Below are 16,517 nucleotides of genomic sequence, written 5' to 3' on the forward strand. Positions count from 1 at the left end.
GGAACAAGCTCGAATAGCTCTGCTCCGCCTTCTCCCGCAGACCCTCCGCCATAGAGCACCGGCCCATCAAATTCTCCTCCTCTTTCCAGAGATTATCCCTCTCCTCATTCAGCTTGGTGACCTCCTCATTCAGACTCTTCTCAGCCTCCTGATACAAAAGAATCCTCCCCTCTAGCTCTTCAACCCTCAGGGATGAACCCAAAGAGATGAGGGGAGTCTTCTCAAAAATATCAAGGAACTTTGTGCACACCCCTGCCGCCCTAATACTCTCCTGAGCCAGAATAGTAAGGTGGTTTCAAACAGAAGCATCATTCATACTTATGCAAGTATGAGGATAGATATGCTTCCGAACGAACTGAGGCGCATCCACCTTGGCCTCACCTTCAAAAGAAGAGCTAGACTCTAAAGTCTTGTGCTCCTTCTTTTCTGGCTCAGGGGAAGATCGGGGAGGAGGAGACGGCAGAGAAGAGCCTCAAAAAAATGACAATAGGACGAGTGGGGGTCCCCAAATTGTGAGAAGGAGTGAGAGAGGAAGGACCAGTTGCCCTGGCACCGCCGACTCTGGCACGAGATCTCGCTTTGGCCTCCTGAACCCTCTGGTAAGACTCTCTGGAATTCTTCTTCGCCATTTCTACAAGAACAATTAGGTAGCTAAAGTCAGTAAAACAAGTCGGAAGAAATAGTCATACAAACATCAAGTTAGAAAATATGATAAACTAAGAAAAGCTACCTAATTGAGCCTGGACAAAGGTCGGAGACCCCTGGAGAAACTTTTTCATGTCCAGGTAGGGGGCTCTTCCCCATACTTCCCGGAGAAACCCCACACTGGCTGCCTCCACCTCATCCAAATCATCCAAACCATATTTTTCACAAAGAGAGACCTCTATCCAGTACAGGGGAAACGAGGAGAAGAAGTTTCATCCAGGAAAAAGGGGTGGTGACCCTCTATAGCTTGAACTTTGAAAAAGAAATTTTTGAAGTCATGAAAGGATTCATCAAAACGGGTAAAAACTCTCCGACCTTGTATGGCCCAGAAAGACACCCACTGCTGCTTATTATTTTGCCCACTGAAGGGCTTAGTCATGTGAAAGAGATAAAAGAAATTCTTCAAAGAAGTCGGAAAGTCTAAAGCATGACTGATAAACTGATAAATTTTCAAAAAACCTCAAGAATTGGGGTGGAGTTGGGTAGGAGCAACACGACAGTGGCATAAAACGACTATTTCGAAGTCGAAAAAAGGGAGAAAAATACCTAAACGGATAATCATGCTCTCATACATGTAGAAAAAATGAGGGGCTGCCTCAGAAGCCCTCCCAAAACAAACCCGGTCCTCTGGACCCGGGACAATCAGTTCATATTTCGGTTCATCCTCATCAGAAGTACAAAGCCTATGATGAGTGCGAAGGTTGGTGATGAAATCATTGTCAACAAGGGGTTCTTCCCCCAGAACCGTGACATCTACCCATTGAGCAAGGGTTTCAACAGAAGACATTTTGTTTTTCTAAGGGATAGCAAAACCTACAAAGGAAAAAGAAAAAGAATAAAAAATAGGGTCTCTAAGGGTCCGAGGCAAGTCTCTCAAACTAAGCAGAGAAACACCGAGACTACTATCTACACTCTACAGAACAAAACATGCAAAAAGAAAAACTCTATAAAGAAAGAGTAAGAAAAGAAACTGACCTTTTTCCTTGCACAGAAAGGTGGAAGCAACAGCACTCAAAAAGGAAGGAGTTTTCTTCTTTCAAACAGTAAAGGGTGCAGGTAGAAAAGTTTTCAGAAATGAAACAAGCGAGGAGAGGGAAAAGTATTTACAAACACGTTAGGAGCATAAAGGTAAAACGAAGCAAGCCATTTAAGAGTTGCACCGTTACCAATGTAACCGCCCCCGCGTATGAATGCTCAAACCTCTAAGAGACGCGACTTTTGATTAGACGCGACTGTTGAGAATTTTTAAAAAAAAAATATGTCGGTTCTGAAAAATCACGTCGGTTCCTTACCAGGTCGACTACGGTCCCGAGTTATAATACTCGACCCCATCTCTTAAAAGAAATTGGGCTCGAGTAGGGGCACTGTTCATACCCTGGCCCAACGCTAAGGACCAGGTCCAAACGACAGGCCCAACCCACAGGGTTGAGCCTCACAGTACACCGACCTTCCCCCGAGAAGTCGGTTCTCACCACGACTTGCTCTAAGGAAGTCGGAAACGAGGATTAGCTGGCAGATAATAACTGCCCCTAAAATCTCTCAACCCACTTCCAGGAGCCATATCGCAACTTCCCTAAGATAAAGGGACGGTTATCCACCTTAAAAGGTGGAACTACTCCAACGGTGGTTATTAGTTCACCACTATAAATACACTGACACTCCTCAGATATCTCTAAGTCCCAATACTCTCTAGACCTGCTCACACCCTTGCTGACTTAGGCATCGGAATGTCTTTGCAGGTACCACCTCCGTCCACTCACGCTCACAAGTCGGACGGAGGCCCCAAAGGTGCGAACCCATTCTCCGGTTACCCATCGTAACAGTATTATTACAAATATATTTAATAATAATAATTTATTATTATTATTAAAGAGTATTTTAATTAAATAAACTAAAATATATGTTATTTAATTATTGTAAAGAAGGAAGGTATCTATTTTAAAAGTAGTGGGGTGGAAAATGTGAAGTTAATATATTGCATACGTTATTATAACCGAAAAAGAAAGGAGGAAGAAAAGTGATAAGTATTCCATGCATAAATATGTAGCATGCATGCATCCAGCTCGATCACATACATGTGAAATAATATTATTATATTTGTAATTTTCTTAATATGATAATACCTACACATAGCGTGAGGCGTGTCGAAAGATAGAAGGAATTGGATTATAGTGGTGATGTGGCTGCATGGAGATAAATTAAGGAAATTAAAGGTACATATATATGTCAATTTAGGCAGGTAGGTTGTCACATTGCATTGCATAAACCTGGCCTATTCTGGGTCTTACACGATTATCGTATTAACTTGTTAGTATGTAGTATGTACACCTATAATTATAAATTTGTAACCCTTAATTTCTTGCTGTAATGTACCTCTTTCATTGAGAATTCACCTCTAATTGGTTTCTTTGAATTGGTAAACAATAGTTGTTTTAATTGGTTATGTGTGCATGCATGAATGAATAGATATAGTTTCATGTGATTCTGTTTTGAATTGAGAGTTATGGCATGCGTGTGCTGGAAGCCTTGTTTTGATTATTGGATTTGTTCTGCAAAAGACTTGCATCACAATAATTCAGATCCATTATTTGCTTAGAAGGCCCAAAATGGATATAATCTCAACTGCTATCAGATCCCACTTTTGTGGATAATATCTAATTCTTTAGACAATCATGTTGGTATCATAATTACATATTTCATCCGATAAATTCTTATTTTATTTTTATTATTTAAAAAAATATTGAATTGTAATTTTGAATGGAAAATAAGTATAATTTTGACTAAATTGGATCAGATTTGTTACGATATGCATAATGATGTGGATGTTCATTTAATGGGCAGTGGTTCACTCTTTTCACATATGAGAATTTACTTTTTCAATGTTAAATAAAATTAATTAACACTTTTTCTGTACACCTATAAAAGTTAATATTTTCCTTTCTCCCTCTATAGTAACAAAATAAATACAATTTTCTCTTTCTTTATTTTTAATACTTCTTTCTATCTTTATATATATATACATATTACAACATATAATATTAATGTATATATATATAAATCATTATTAAATTAATTATACTAGAACCTTTTATTTACATATTTTATTTTATATTTACATCTTTCTTATTTATTTAGTTGTTTTACAACAAGATTCGATTTGTGTAGACTCCAACATAAACCGAAGGATATAAATGTAATTTGAGAGTGAGCAAGAAATCACTTTCTGAAAGTGAAATAGGGTGGGGTCAGCTATGTTGTTCCTTTCAATAATGGGTGTCCAAATACATCCTTCATCCAACTATGCAAATACTTTCGAATCTTTCTTCTACCACAAATAAAGACAGTTTAATCTCGGATACTAAGGTTTTTTTTATTCTAATGTACTTTTAATATATTAGGTTTTTTTTATTCTAATGTACTTTTAATATATTAAGAATAGGGTAAAAAACACAAATAAATCATGGGAGAAAAATTTTTACATAAATAAGCCAAATTGAAGATTGATTCACGAATGAGCCAAAACATACTTATATGTAATTCGAACCTATTTGGTTCGAACTACATTTGCAGATAAATCGAACCTATTTGGTTCGAATTACACACGAATAGGTGTCATCACATAATTCGAACCTAATTGGTTCGAATTACGCATAGTTGTAAATCGAATCAACATGGTTCGAATTACTAAGGAACAGACCTGAGTATGTTACGTGCATGGGATCGTAATTGATGAATATGTTTCGTTTAAGGAGTTTTAAACGAAATGACTGTTGAACACACATGGGAATAAATTTGTCTACGAATTAAATTAATTAAGACATGATGCGGAAATTAAATAACATCAAAACGCAAAGTACAGATGTTTTCATAGTAACACATACATACATCTAAAGGTGGATACGAAGTAACACTGATAACAAAATATATAGACCAAGATAGGTAACATACAACTTGGCACAGAAATCATCTAAACAGGTGCGACCCCGTGAAGCAACGACGTGGAACCCGTGTCCTCTGACCTCTCCAGATAAGCGGCTCCTCATCCTCGATCTCGTCGTCCTCATCCTCGTCCTGTGGGGCTGGCTGTGCAGGCGTCCTAGGCTGGACATATACCGGTCGGGATGAGGATGGCCCGACAACTGAATGTGACCCAGCAGTATGTGCCGAAGCTGGGGTACCACCCAAAGCGAAATACTCAGGAGGAGGCACGGAGGGAGGCTCATTCAAATCGACATGTAACGGTGCCTGTGTCTCCGTCGTCTAACTCCGCCCACGGGCAGCATCATCATCATGCATGATGGCACTGATCTCATCTAAGAAGGGAGATCCACCAAAATCCCCATCATACCCAACACCGGCAAGGAAGTCTGAAAATGTGCTGTCCGGACTCACCCATGGCGTACTCTCCTGAAGTGTGTGGTCGTCAGAGGGAACTCCAACGAAGTAATCTCTGAGCGGCCCCTCCCCAAGTCCAGCCTCACCATGGGCAGTGGGATCTCCAGTGGCGTACCCCTCTCCACCAAGGCCACCATGATGGGGACTAACAACCCCGACTGCACCCCTACCCCCACCGTCCGACGAGGGCACCCGTTGCGGGCCACGACGATGGTGATCTTCGTCGTGGCCCGCAACGGGTGCCCTCATCCTCGACCACCACCCCTACCTACCTCATCAGCCTCCCCTATAGCCTGCTCTAGCCACCTCCACTCACGTTGGCTCCGTCGTGTCCCGACATGAGCTCTCCTCTCAACCCGACGCCTATCAGGGACGTCGTCGACTCGATCCATGTCAGGAACTTGCCCAGGACCCCTCTGTGACGCCTCGACAAGAATAGGAACACCCCTCGGATCCCCTAGATAAAACTCGGGTGATAAGAACCTCTTTCCATGCTGAATCCACCAGTCTAGGTAGGCGTGCGAAGGACCATGGTCGGCAACAACATTGAACCGGAGGACGTGGTCCGCACGGGTCTCCCAAAGAATATGCCAATGCTGTAAAGCGGACGGGAACCAACGATCACCGCCTCTCCCGTCCTTCGACATCAGAAAGTCGATGTTAAAGGTGGGATGTGGGAGGGGCTGCACACCACCGAACTGCGGTAGAACCCTATCTACCTAATACCACTCTACAACGGCAAAGTATATCAGCGACGTGACAGACCGCCATACCGCCATGTGTTGAGGCTCCAATGCCTCCGGATGCACAACCTGAAGTACCTCGGGTGAGCTATACGGCATTCAGATAAACTGCACAAAAAAATAGTTATGTTGTCACGTCAACTATTATTATACAGAAACATCTAATGTCTAGTTATTCAAATAAAAGTAACCAGAACAACACTCACATCCCAAGGCTGTAACATATCTATCTTCAGTCTCGTGCTCTGTACTCTAGAACCCTTCTCGCTGTAGGAAGGGCTGTAACCTGACCACCTGCAGCGCACATGAGTGTTATGTTTAATCAGAAGTATGACAGATTTGTAATACAGTACAAGCGTACATGATCATTAGCTATTTTAACTTGAAATAGAAAAGCTTGAGTAGCGTACCTAGATGCCAAAGGCCAGCTGCACGTATCATACCCAGCAGGCCTAAACCTGGAAAAGCGCCAGAAGATCCAGGACTGAAGTAGCTGAAGTGGGCCCGCTAACTTCACCACATGTCTATTTGCCACTCGGCACATGCACCGGTACAACCATGCCAATGCTGCAGACCCCCAACTGTAGGAACCCATCTCCTCAAGCCTAACTACGTAGGGAAGCCATCTGATGTGAATGTGGTTGCCGGACTTGTCGGCAAACAGCTGAGTGCCCAACAACATCATGATATAGGCACGAGCAAAGCGCCGCACAGTCTCCTCATCGGCTCCCTCGGGGCACTCTCCGAAAGTCTCCTGGAACCAGGTGCAGTTTACTGCGAACTTCTGAACCTGGCTCGGAGAAGGAATCACTCCAAGCAACTCCTCGAACCACACCCAAGCTGGACGTCCACCCTCGATATACATATGAAAATCTGTAAGTCAATCGCTGACATAACGCCCATCCACTGCCAACTCCAAATGGTACGCCACGTCCTGAAGCGTGATCGTGCACTCTCCGAAGGGCATATGGAAGGTGTGCGTCTCAGGACGCCACCGCTCGACGAAAGCGCTGACAAGGGGCTCATCCAACCGGAACCATCTATCGTTCAGCCTAGCCAGATGGTATAACCCTGCCATCTGCAGGTAGGGAACATAACGCTCATCGAGTGGCATGCCTTGTTGCCGCCGCATGCTCCTGATGCATCGCTGTGGCTGCGCATTAAATGGACCGCATTATAAGAACCACATACAATACTGGTAACAAAAATAAAACTAACATAATAAACCACTTAGATAAACCACTTACATAAACCACCAACACAACCGCATATAAAACCACTTACAAAAAACCACTTATCCCAAACCACCAACTAAACTGCATGCAAAACCACTAAAATAAACCATTTGCAATACCACTACAATAAACCACTAACAATACCACCTAACATAAACCACTTACATAAACCATTAACACAACCGCATATAAAACCACTTGACATAAACCACCAACTAAACCGCATGCAAAACCTCTAATATAAACCATTTGCAATACCACCACGATAAACCACTAACATAAACTGCCACTAAAATCACAGACAAAACCACTAACTCAAATAAACCGTGTGCACAAAGTTTTCTATGTACTAACCTCGTCGTTGATGATCCCGGCTATATGAGCAACCCCATCCAACCGGTACAGCCTTGCAGGATCGTCCCCCATCAGCTGAGTCTTTGGTTCTACTATTTCTCGGATCGAATCTGGGCCGTTTTCTCTGGGATTTAGTGGGGTATGGGAAATGAGAAATGGTTCGAATTTGCTTGATTCGAACTCCTTATATAGCTCAATTATTCGTAATTCAAACCAATTTGGTTCAAATTAGTAGTGGAGCTTAATAATGAGTAATTCGAACCTAATAGATTTGAATTATGTGATAGCACCTATTCGTGTGTAATTCGAACCAAATAGGTTCGATTCATGTGCAAATGTAGTTCGAACCAAATAGGTTCGAATTACATATAAGTATGCTTTGACTCATTCGTGAATCAATCTTCAATTTGACTTATTCATATAAAAACTTTCTTCCCAGAGTTTATTTGTGTTTTTTACCCTGAAGAATATAAAAAATATTAATTTGTGTTTTCGACAAGTATTCTTTAAATAATATCTTTTTTAACAAGTTAATTCCTACTTATAATAAACTCTGCCATTTAGTCCAAAGACTAGATAAATTATTAATATAATAAAAAAATTTAGCAGATTAATATTTTTTAGTTGATAATTTTATTTCTTTCTTTTAAAAAAAATATATTAATTAGTTGATTTTCTTTTTCTTTCTTTTGGTTAAATCTTAATCACATGTAGACTACAAAATTATTGATCATGTAACATAACTTATATATAATTATTCAAATTAAAGTTTAAATATATTGAACCTTGTTTTCTTTAAGATCCTATACCACTATGGCCCTATGGGTGTGTTTGAATTTGTGTTGGAGAAGAGAGAAGTGTGTTTGAGCTTCTTGAACATTTTATCTTTGTGTTTGGCAACATTTTTATACGGGTAAAAAACCATATTAAGCCAAATGAGTGAAAAAATAACGTAAATACGCCAAAGCAAAAATCGTTTCAGCAATAAGCCAGACCGCATTTTTATATAATTCGAACCAGCTTGGTTCGAACTCAAATTGGTAGTAAATCGAACCAGCTTAGTTCGAATTAGGGTAATAAATCGAACCAACCTGGTTTGAATTATGAATGAACATAATTCGAACCTAGGTGGTTCGAATTATAGAGAGAGGGTTTCTGTGTAATTCGAACCGGGCTGGTTCGAATTACACCAATCATAGGTCGAACCAGACCGGTTTGAATTAGTGTGAGACTGATTGAGCTGTGTATCTATGGACGAGGCAGATCCGAATCGGCCAAAGAGGTGCGGCCTATGTCGCCAACCCGGCCTATGTCACCAATCATAGTTCGAACCAGACCGGTTTGATTGTTTATGAATAATGCAACACTGTCCGTAGATGCACAATTTAATAAGAAAAAAATAAACACTAAACTGTTTCAAGATTTGTTGATCATACAAAGTGAATGTCCCACAAGAGAAATAAAAAAAAAACATAGGTGAACAGAGTATAACATAATAAAAAAAGTACAAACCACTATCATACATGATTGAACTTTAAAGAAAAAAATACATGAAACGTGAATCATCTAAACAGATGCGACCCAGTACCACGGCGACGGGGTACCCGTGCCCTCTGACCTCGGCGGATAAACGGCTCCTCATCCTCGATGTCATCCCCGTCATCCGGTGGGGCAGGCTGTGCTGGTGGCGCAACATGCAGGGGTGCCGCTGAAATCCCTGCGACAGACTCTGATGCAGCGGTGAAGGCGGATGGAGGAGTACCTCCGAGACAGAACTGGTGACCAGCGGATGAGGATGGAGGCTCATTCAGATCAACATCTAACGGGGCCTGTGTGCCTGAGGTCTGACCACCACTGCGCGGAGTCGCGTCCCCCTGCATGATGGCGGTGATCTCCTCAAGGAAGCGTGGACTCCCAAAGTCCCCAACAAGCGTGTCTGACCCAATGAAGTCTGACCACTGTGATCCGGAGATGCGCCAAGGTGTCCCCCCTGCTCAGGCTGGTCATCGGCTGCCACACCAACGAAGTAATCTCCAAGAGGGCCTGATCCAAGTACAGCGTCACCTGTGTCAGCCCCGGCACCCATCCCTGTACCATACCACTCACCTGCATGACCATGATCGTGTGTGGTAGTACCAGCAGATGCAGCAGCCCCTGAACCACCCCCACCAACGTGCCGATGCTGATCGTCGGTGTCGTCCCCATGGTCAGCACGACCCCTCGCCCTACCTCGCTGGCCTCGTCCTCCGCCTCTAGCGGGACCGGCGTCGTAATCATCGTGCACAGCATGGTCAGGCCACCTCCACTCACGCTGGCTCCTCCGTGTCCCCACACCCATCCTCCTCTCAACCCTACGCCTGTCCGGCACGTCCTCAGGACGATCCATGTCTGGAACTCGCCCCGGACCCCGCTGTGAGGCCTCTAATGGAATAGGAACTGCTCTAGGATCCCCCAACTGCGACTCCGGAGACAAGAACCTCTTCCCATGCTGACGCCACCAGTCAAGGAACGCATGCGAAGGTCCGGGGTCGCCTACAACGTCGAACCTCAACACACAGTCCTGACGAGAGTCCCAAAGGAGATGCCACCTCTGCAAAGTAGACGGGAACCATCGATCGCCGCCTCTACCGTCCTTGGACATCAAAAGGTCAATGTTCAGGGCGGGATGCGGAATGGGCTGAACCCCACCAAACTGCGGAAGAACACGATCTATCTGATGCCACTCTATCACAGCAAAGTAGATCAGCGCCGTCATAGAGCGCCACAACGCCATATGCCTAGGCTCCAACACCTCTGGATGCACAACCTGAAGTACGTCGGGAGTACTATACGGCATCCATAGAAACGGCAAAAGGAACTCACCCTTGTCAGGGCAACTTTACCACACAACTAGAAATGCTAGATTCTAAATGGACACTTATTAAGTAGCATACTCACCTCCCCATCCTGTAACCGGTCTATCCTGAGCCTCCACATCTGCACTCTAGGACCCTTCTCGCTCCCGGAAGGGTTGTAACCTGACCATCTGCACCATACACATTTGTTACATCAACAGAAATATTAATGACTACGCAGGTATGTATGTCAAATTGAAATAGAGAAGGCCTAGTATAGTACCTGGATGCCAAGGGCCAGCTCGACTCATCATATCCTGCAGGCCTAAACCGAGGAAAGCGCCAAAAGATCCAAGACTGGAGTAGCTGAAGCGGGCCCGCTAACTTGACAACATGTCTGTTCGCCACTCGGCACATGCACCGGTACAACCAAGCCAGTGCGGCAGAACCCCAGCTGTATGTACCCAGCTCCTCCAGTCTAGCTACGTACGGAAGCCATCTGATGTGAATCCGGTTCCCTGACTTGTCCGCAAACAGCTGCGTGCCCAACAACATCATGATGTACACACGGGCATACCGGCGCATAGTCTCATCATCTGCATCCTCAGGGCACTCCCCGAAGGTCTCCTGAAACCAGCTGCAGTTCACTGCGTACTTCTGAACCTGGTTGGGAGGAGGTATAACTCCGAGCAACTCCTGGAACCAGACCCAGGCTGGACGGCCACCCTCGATGTATATATGGAACTCGGACAAGCACCCGCTCACGTAACGGCCGTCCACTGGCAAACCCAGCTGGTATGCCACGTCCTGGAGTGTGATGGTGCACTCTCCGAACGGCATATGGAATGTGTGCGTCTCTGGACGCCATCGCTCTACGAAAGCACTAACAAGGGCCTCGTCTAGCCGGAACCATCGGTCGTTCAGCCTTGCAAGATGGTATAGACCTGCCATCTGCAAGTACGGAATGTATCTGTCATCAAGTCGCATGCCCTGCTGCCGCCGCATGCTCCTAATGCATCGCTGGGGCTGCTCACAAAATGAAACGCTCAGTTAGAACCGGCTTAAAATCCAACCGCAACCATAAGCAGCACGATAAATCATCAACATACCGTTCTGCTAAATAAGACCGCATAACATTACATCAAAGATAAGCAACTGGAAAACAAATCACCAACATAAAACCACTAACGGAAATCACCTACCATAAACCACTAACATAAACCGTTTGCATAAACCACTCGCAAAAACCGCTAACACAAACCACCAACATAAACCACTAACATAAACCGTTTGCATAAACCACTCGCAAAAACCGCTAACACAAACCACCAACATAAACGACTAACGTAAACCACTAGCATAAACCACTAACATAAACCGCTAACATATACCACCAAGAGATACCACTAACTTAAACCACTAGCATAAACCAATAACTTAAACCGCTAACTTAAACCACTAACATAAACCACTAACATAAACATAAACCACCTACATAAACCACTAACATAAACCACTAACATAAACATAAACCACCTACATAAACCACTAACATAAACAACTAACATTAATCACTAACATAAACCACCATCTAACCCACATGCAAAACCACTAAGCCACAAATACCGCTAGAATAAAAATTATTTCCATACTAACCTCCTCGTTGATGACCCCGGCTATATGAGCGACTCCGTCCAAGCGATATAACCGTGCCGGATCGTCCCCCATGAGCAGAGTATTCCGTTCAGCTATTATTAGGAGAGAATCTCGGTCGTTTTCTCTGAGATTTTGTTGGGCAGGGGGGAGGAATAATAGTTCGAATGAGGGTGATTCGAACTCCTTATATAGCCGAATCAATGGTAATTCGAACCACCTTGGTTCGATTTATGAAGGATCTCTCCAAGGGTAATTCGAACCAACTTGGTTCGAATTATATGCAACGCACAATTGGCCGTAGTTCGAACCAGCCTAGTTCGAATTACGTGGGACTTGGAGTTCGAACCACCTTGGTTCGAATTACATTGAAATCTGCACTCCTAATTCGAACCAACCTGGTTCGATTTATTCTAATACCTAGTTCGAACCGTCCTGGTTCGAATTACATAAAAATCGATTCTGGCTTATTGCTGAAACAATTTTCAGTTTGGCGTAATTAGGTTACACCATTCTTCTTGTGGCTTAATTAAGTTTTTTACCCTTTTTATACTCTAAATGTAGAAGTGATTTTTATGTTCAACCCACATTTACCAAAAGCTATAAATTCTAACTTTTCTGTTTAGCTTTTCACGTTGGATTAAAAATTGTTCTATCTACCAATTATATTCTTCATTATTCATATGTTTGTTTTTTTATAATATTTTTTCTAATACTCTCTTATACATATTATTGTTTTTTATAAAACTTCTATTTTTTTTTGTTTATATGAGTTTTTTTATTGTTATTGTTATTTTTTTTACATGGAATATTTTCTTACTTTGTATTATGATTCTATTAATCCTATTAGAGTACTAAAGAATATTGAGAATACTAAAAAAATATTAAAATTTATTTAAATATTTAAAATAAAATTATAAGATAACATAAAATAATTATTTAAATTCATGTCTTTTTCTGTAATTTTTCACCTAAAAGTGATTTTGAATAATGTAATCCAAACAATATTTAGTTTACTATAATCCATTTTGAATAAAAATTGCCAAATATAAATCACATTAATACTAACTCACTTTTGATCAAAATCAATTTTATATAAACCTCAATTTACAAACTGTATTCCAAACACACACACTATATCATTTGTAGTTGATTTTCTTCTGTCTAGTTGAATACATGTTTCTATTAAAATTAGTTTTGATATGTTGTTAATATAAAAATATAGTCCAGTTACACATTTAAATATTTTTGACAATCAAATTTAACTAAGTTGTTCCAAATTCAATAAAAATCACATTCATAACATTAGCATATACACATACGCATTTCAATAACGTAAAATATATCTTTCTTCATCTTCGTCTTCTTCTTCTTTTCCTTCTGTTCCTCCTCCTCCTTTTAAATTTGTGCACGTAGATTCTTTTTTCGTTATCGTCATCACCAACAATACCAATATTTTGCTAACATTTTTATTGTTTCTGATTTTTTCTGTGCTATCATTAAATAATTTTGATTCATTTTTTAGTTTATTTCGGTTCATTTGTGAATTAATTGAAGTTCACTGCTAATAAATATTGACCAAATTTTTTATCTCTTAAATAATTTTGGCTTATTTCTTAGTTTAATTGAGGTTTATTTGAATCCATAAATAAATTGTATGTGTTTTTATTGATAATTGAGTCTTTTTAATTATTTGTTCTAAATTGAACTGATTTTGATTCATTTACGTGTCAATTGAGGTTCACCTGATGCTTAAGTAATTTTGATTCATTTCTTAATTTTGACCAAATTTTTTATTCCTTAAGTAATTTTGATTCATTTCTTAGTTTGTTTGAGGTTTATTTGGATCCAGAAATGAATTTGTTATGTTTGTATTAATTGAAATTCACTTAATGCTGCTGATAAGAATTGACCAAATTTTTTAACAAAGAAAAATGAAATTATTCATTATCACTTTATTCAATTGCATTAGATTTCACTCTATTCCATTCAATCAGTTCAAATTTGAACAAGCATTAAAAAAATCTCAATCATCAACAAAAATTTATCAAATTCATTTTGAATCCAAATGAACCTCAATTAAACTAAGAAATGAATCGAAATTATTTAAGAAATAAAAAAAAAATTTGTCAATACTTATCAGTATCATCAAGTGAGCCTCAGTTAGTGCATAAATGAACCGAAATTAATTTAGATTTAAACAAATAATCAAAAAGTCTTAATCATTAACAAAAACACATCAAATTCATTTCTGGATCCAATTGAACCACAATTAAACTAAGAATTGAACCGAAATTACTTAAAAAAATAAAAAATTTGGTCAATACTTATCACTAGTATCAAGTGAATCTCAATTAACACACAAATAAACTGAAATAAATTAAGAAATAAATCGAAATTATTTAATGATAGCATAAGAGAACATCAAAACTAATTAAGATGTTTGCAAAATGTTGGTGTTATTGGTGACGAAAAAAGAAAAAAAAAAGAAAGAGGAGGAGGAGGAGGAGGAGAAGGAGAAGAAAGAGAAGGAGAAGGTGCGTAATTTAAAAAGTTATTATAACAATTTGGTTAAATTTGATTAAATATTTTACTTAAATATAAAGCTTTATTGATAAAAATATTTACACATATATTAAATCATATCTTATCACACTAGTTAGAATTCTATTAAGATTACAAGTTTAAAAACCATTTATACCAATAGAGGCACTATGTATAAAAAGAAATCATAATCTTTTAATTTTTACTATTAAGGATTTATTTTTTTCAAAATCTTTAATGCGAGTTGTGCATCCAACAATAAATAGATTTTTACACCAATATACTATACAATTATTATACCATAATCTGCTTAATTAAATAATAAGAGAGGAATAAAATATTAATGTTTGGTAGCAATCATACCCAGCATAATTCCAAGCAAAACTAGGTGCTTAGTCCAACCACTCCATGAATGATAATGATATTAACACATCCCACTAACATAACAAAACATAAACATCACTCTTATAAATACAACCCCTCAAGCACACATTTCCACTCCCCAAATTCTCACAAACAAATTAACAAACACCTCCCCTTCACTCACTAAACAACAACTTTTCCGATCATGTTGATGTTGGGGAAGAGGCCCAGCCCAATGATCGGAAAGTTGTCCGAATTATTGGTCTCCGGGGGAGGCCGTGCAGCCGCGGTGCTTCTAGACACCGCAGCAACCGGTAGCCCAAGAAGCCCCTTGGATATGAAAGCCCAGCAATCATCGCCAAGGGGCTTAAAGGGGTATGATCTCGGTGGTGTTGGTCTCAAAATTGTGGTGGCTCTTGATAACGAAGAGTTGCCCAAACGCACTGTTTGTGTCCCGAATCTGACCCGATCGAAGCCGATCCCGGTTTGTTCCATGAGAAAGCCAGATGGGTTCCAAAGGGTTTCTCCAAACGAGAATTTTGACGTGGGTAGAAGCTTGGAAGATTACACGTACGTGACATGCCACGTGCCTAACAAGACCTTCACTAAGGTGTACTATGATGGTGGTTATAGTGATGTTCCAAGACATGTACGGTGCTACAACAACAACAAAGGCGAAGAATTAGACGCTGGTGTTCTTAGAACCCCATCATCAGATTTTGTTGAACCTTCATGCGAACCAGTATTCCCCACATCAAATTTTCTGAGTTCATGCCATTTATGCAGAAAGAAACTTGATGGCAAAGACATATACATGTACAGGTAACGATTATTTTGATGTTTGGCAAGTGATACATATACCGGATGGAGTTTGGTTAATAATTGTTTGTGGATATGGCGTGTGCAGAGGAGAGAAAGGGTTTTGTAGCCCAGAGTGTCGTTCAAGACAGATGATGATGGAGGAACGCAAAGAGCTTTGTAGATCAGAAGCTGTAGAACTGTCATGGGAAGAACAAATATTCTCAACCGGGATTCTTGCCCTTTAATATAATCAATATACAACTCTATTTATCTACGTACATATATAGTGTACTATTAATTTGAGGCAGCTTGATTATCACTGTAACCATAAAAAGAAAATTTTGATCGGAAATAATGCTAGAGGATTCCGTTCCGTTGTACTTTTCCTGTATGCTAGTATGTTGCCAATAATTATCATGAACATGAGATGTCAAGTTTTTCTTCTTAAGTCCGTGGATACATTTAATCAAAGAATTTTTCTGGTGTGTGATAATAAATGTGATATTTGAGTTGAAAGCAACGGGAGTGGACTATGACGATGGAACCCACTGCCCACTTGCCATGGGCCCTACCATTCCCACTAACAAGCTAAGGATCACAAAAGTAGCCAACATAAATCATCAACACTTGATCAAAATCCCAGCTACTTTATGCTTCGCAACTCCCCTTTTAATTGTTCTTCCGAATATGCCATTAGCATATTGTATAAACCATTCTTTCTGGAAACAAAATGTATACAGAGAAATGCACCGGATTATTCAGTTTTTGCTCCGCACATCGGATAAAACATTAGGGCATGGAAGACAATTATTAAGGATACAAATAAACTTCACTAATTTGAGAAAAAAAATTAAAATCTGATTAAAGCATGCTTTATATCTCAATCAAGA

At 40.4% G+C, this 16,517-nt stretch overlaps 1 protein-coding gene across 1 annotated transcript; it reads left to right on the forward strand.

Annotated features, from left to right (window-relative positions):
• The first annotated feature begins 14,684 nt into the window (after positions 1 to 14,684).
• On the forward strand, positions 14,685 to 16,075 carry LOC112696376 (FCS-Like Zinc finger 14). Its single transcript, XM_025749116.3, has 2 exons — positions 14,685 to 15,648; positions 15,734 to 16,075. The coding sequence occupies exons 1-2, from the start codon at positions 15,032 to 15,034 to the stop codon at positions 15,870 to 15,872; spliced, it is 756 nt and encodes a 251-aa protein (XP_025604901.1). The 5' UTR covers positions 14,685 to 15,031; the 3' UTR covers positions 15,873 to 16,075.
• Positions 16,076 to 16,517: the final 442 nt, after the last annotated feature.

The sequence above is a fragment of the Arachis hypogaea genome, chromosome 1 (assembly GCF_003086295.3).
Source record: "Arachis hypogaea cultivar Tifrunner chromosome 1, arahy.Tifrunner.gnm2.J5K5, whole genome shotgun sequence".
NCBI classification, from domain to species: domain Eukaryota; kingdom Viridiplantae; phylum Streptophyta; class Magnoliopsida; order Fabales; family Fabaceae; genus Arachis; species Arachis hypogaea.

Bases quoted from the DNA above. Each gene is read 5' to 3' on its own strand.
- LOC112696376 (XM_025749116.3), top strand. From the start codon at position 15,032: ATGTTGATGTTGGGGAAGAGGCCCAGCCCAATGATCGGAAAGTTGTCC. The intron at 15,649-15,733 runs GTAACGATTATT...TGGCGTGTGCAG, and splicing joins AAAGACATATACATGTACAG to AGGAGAGAAAGGGTTTTGTA.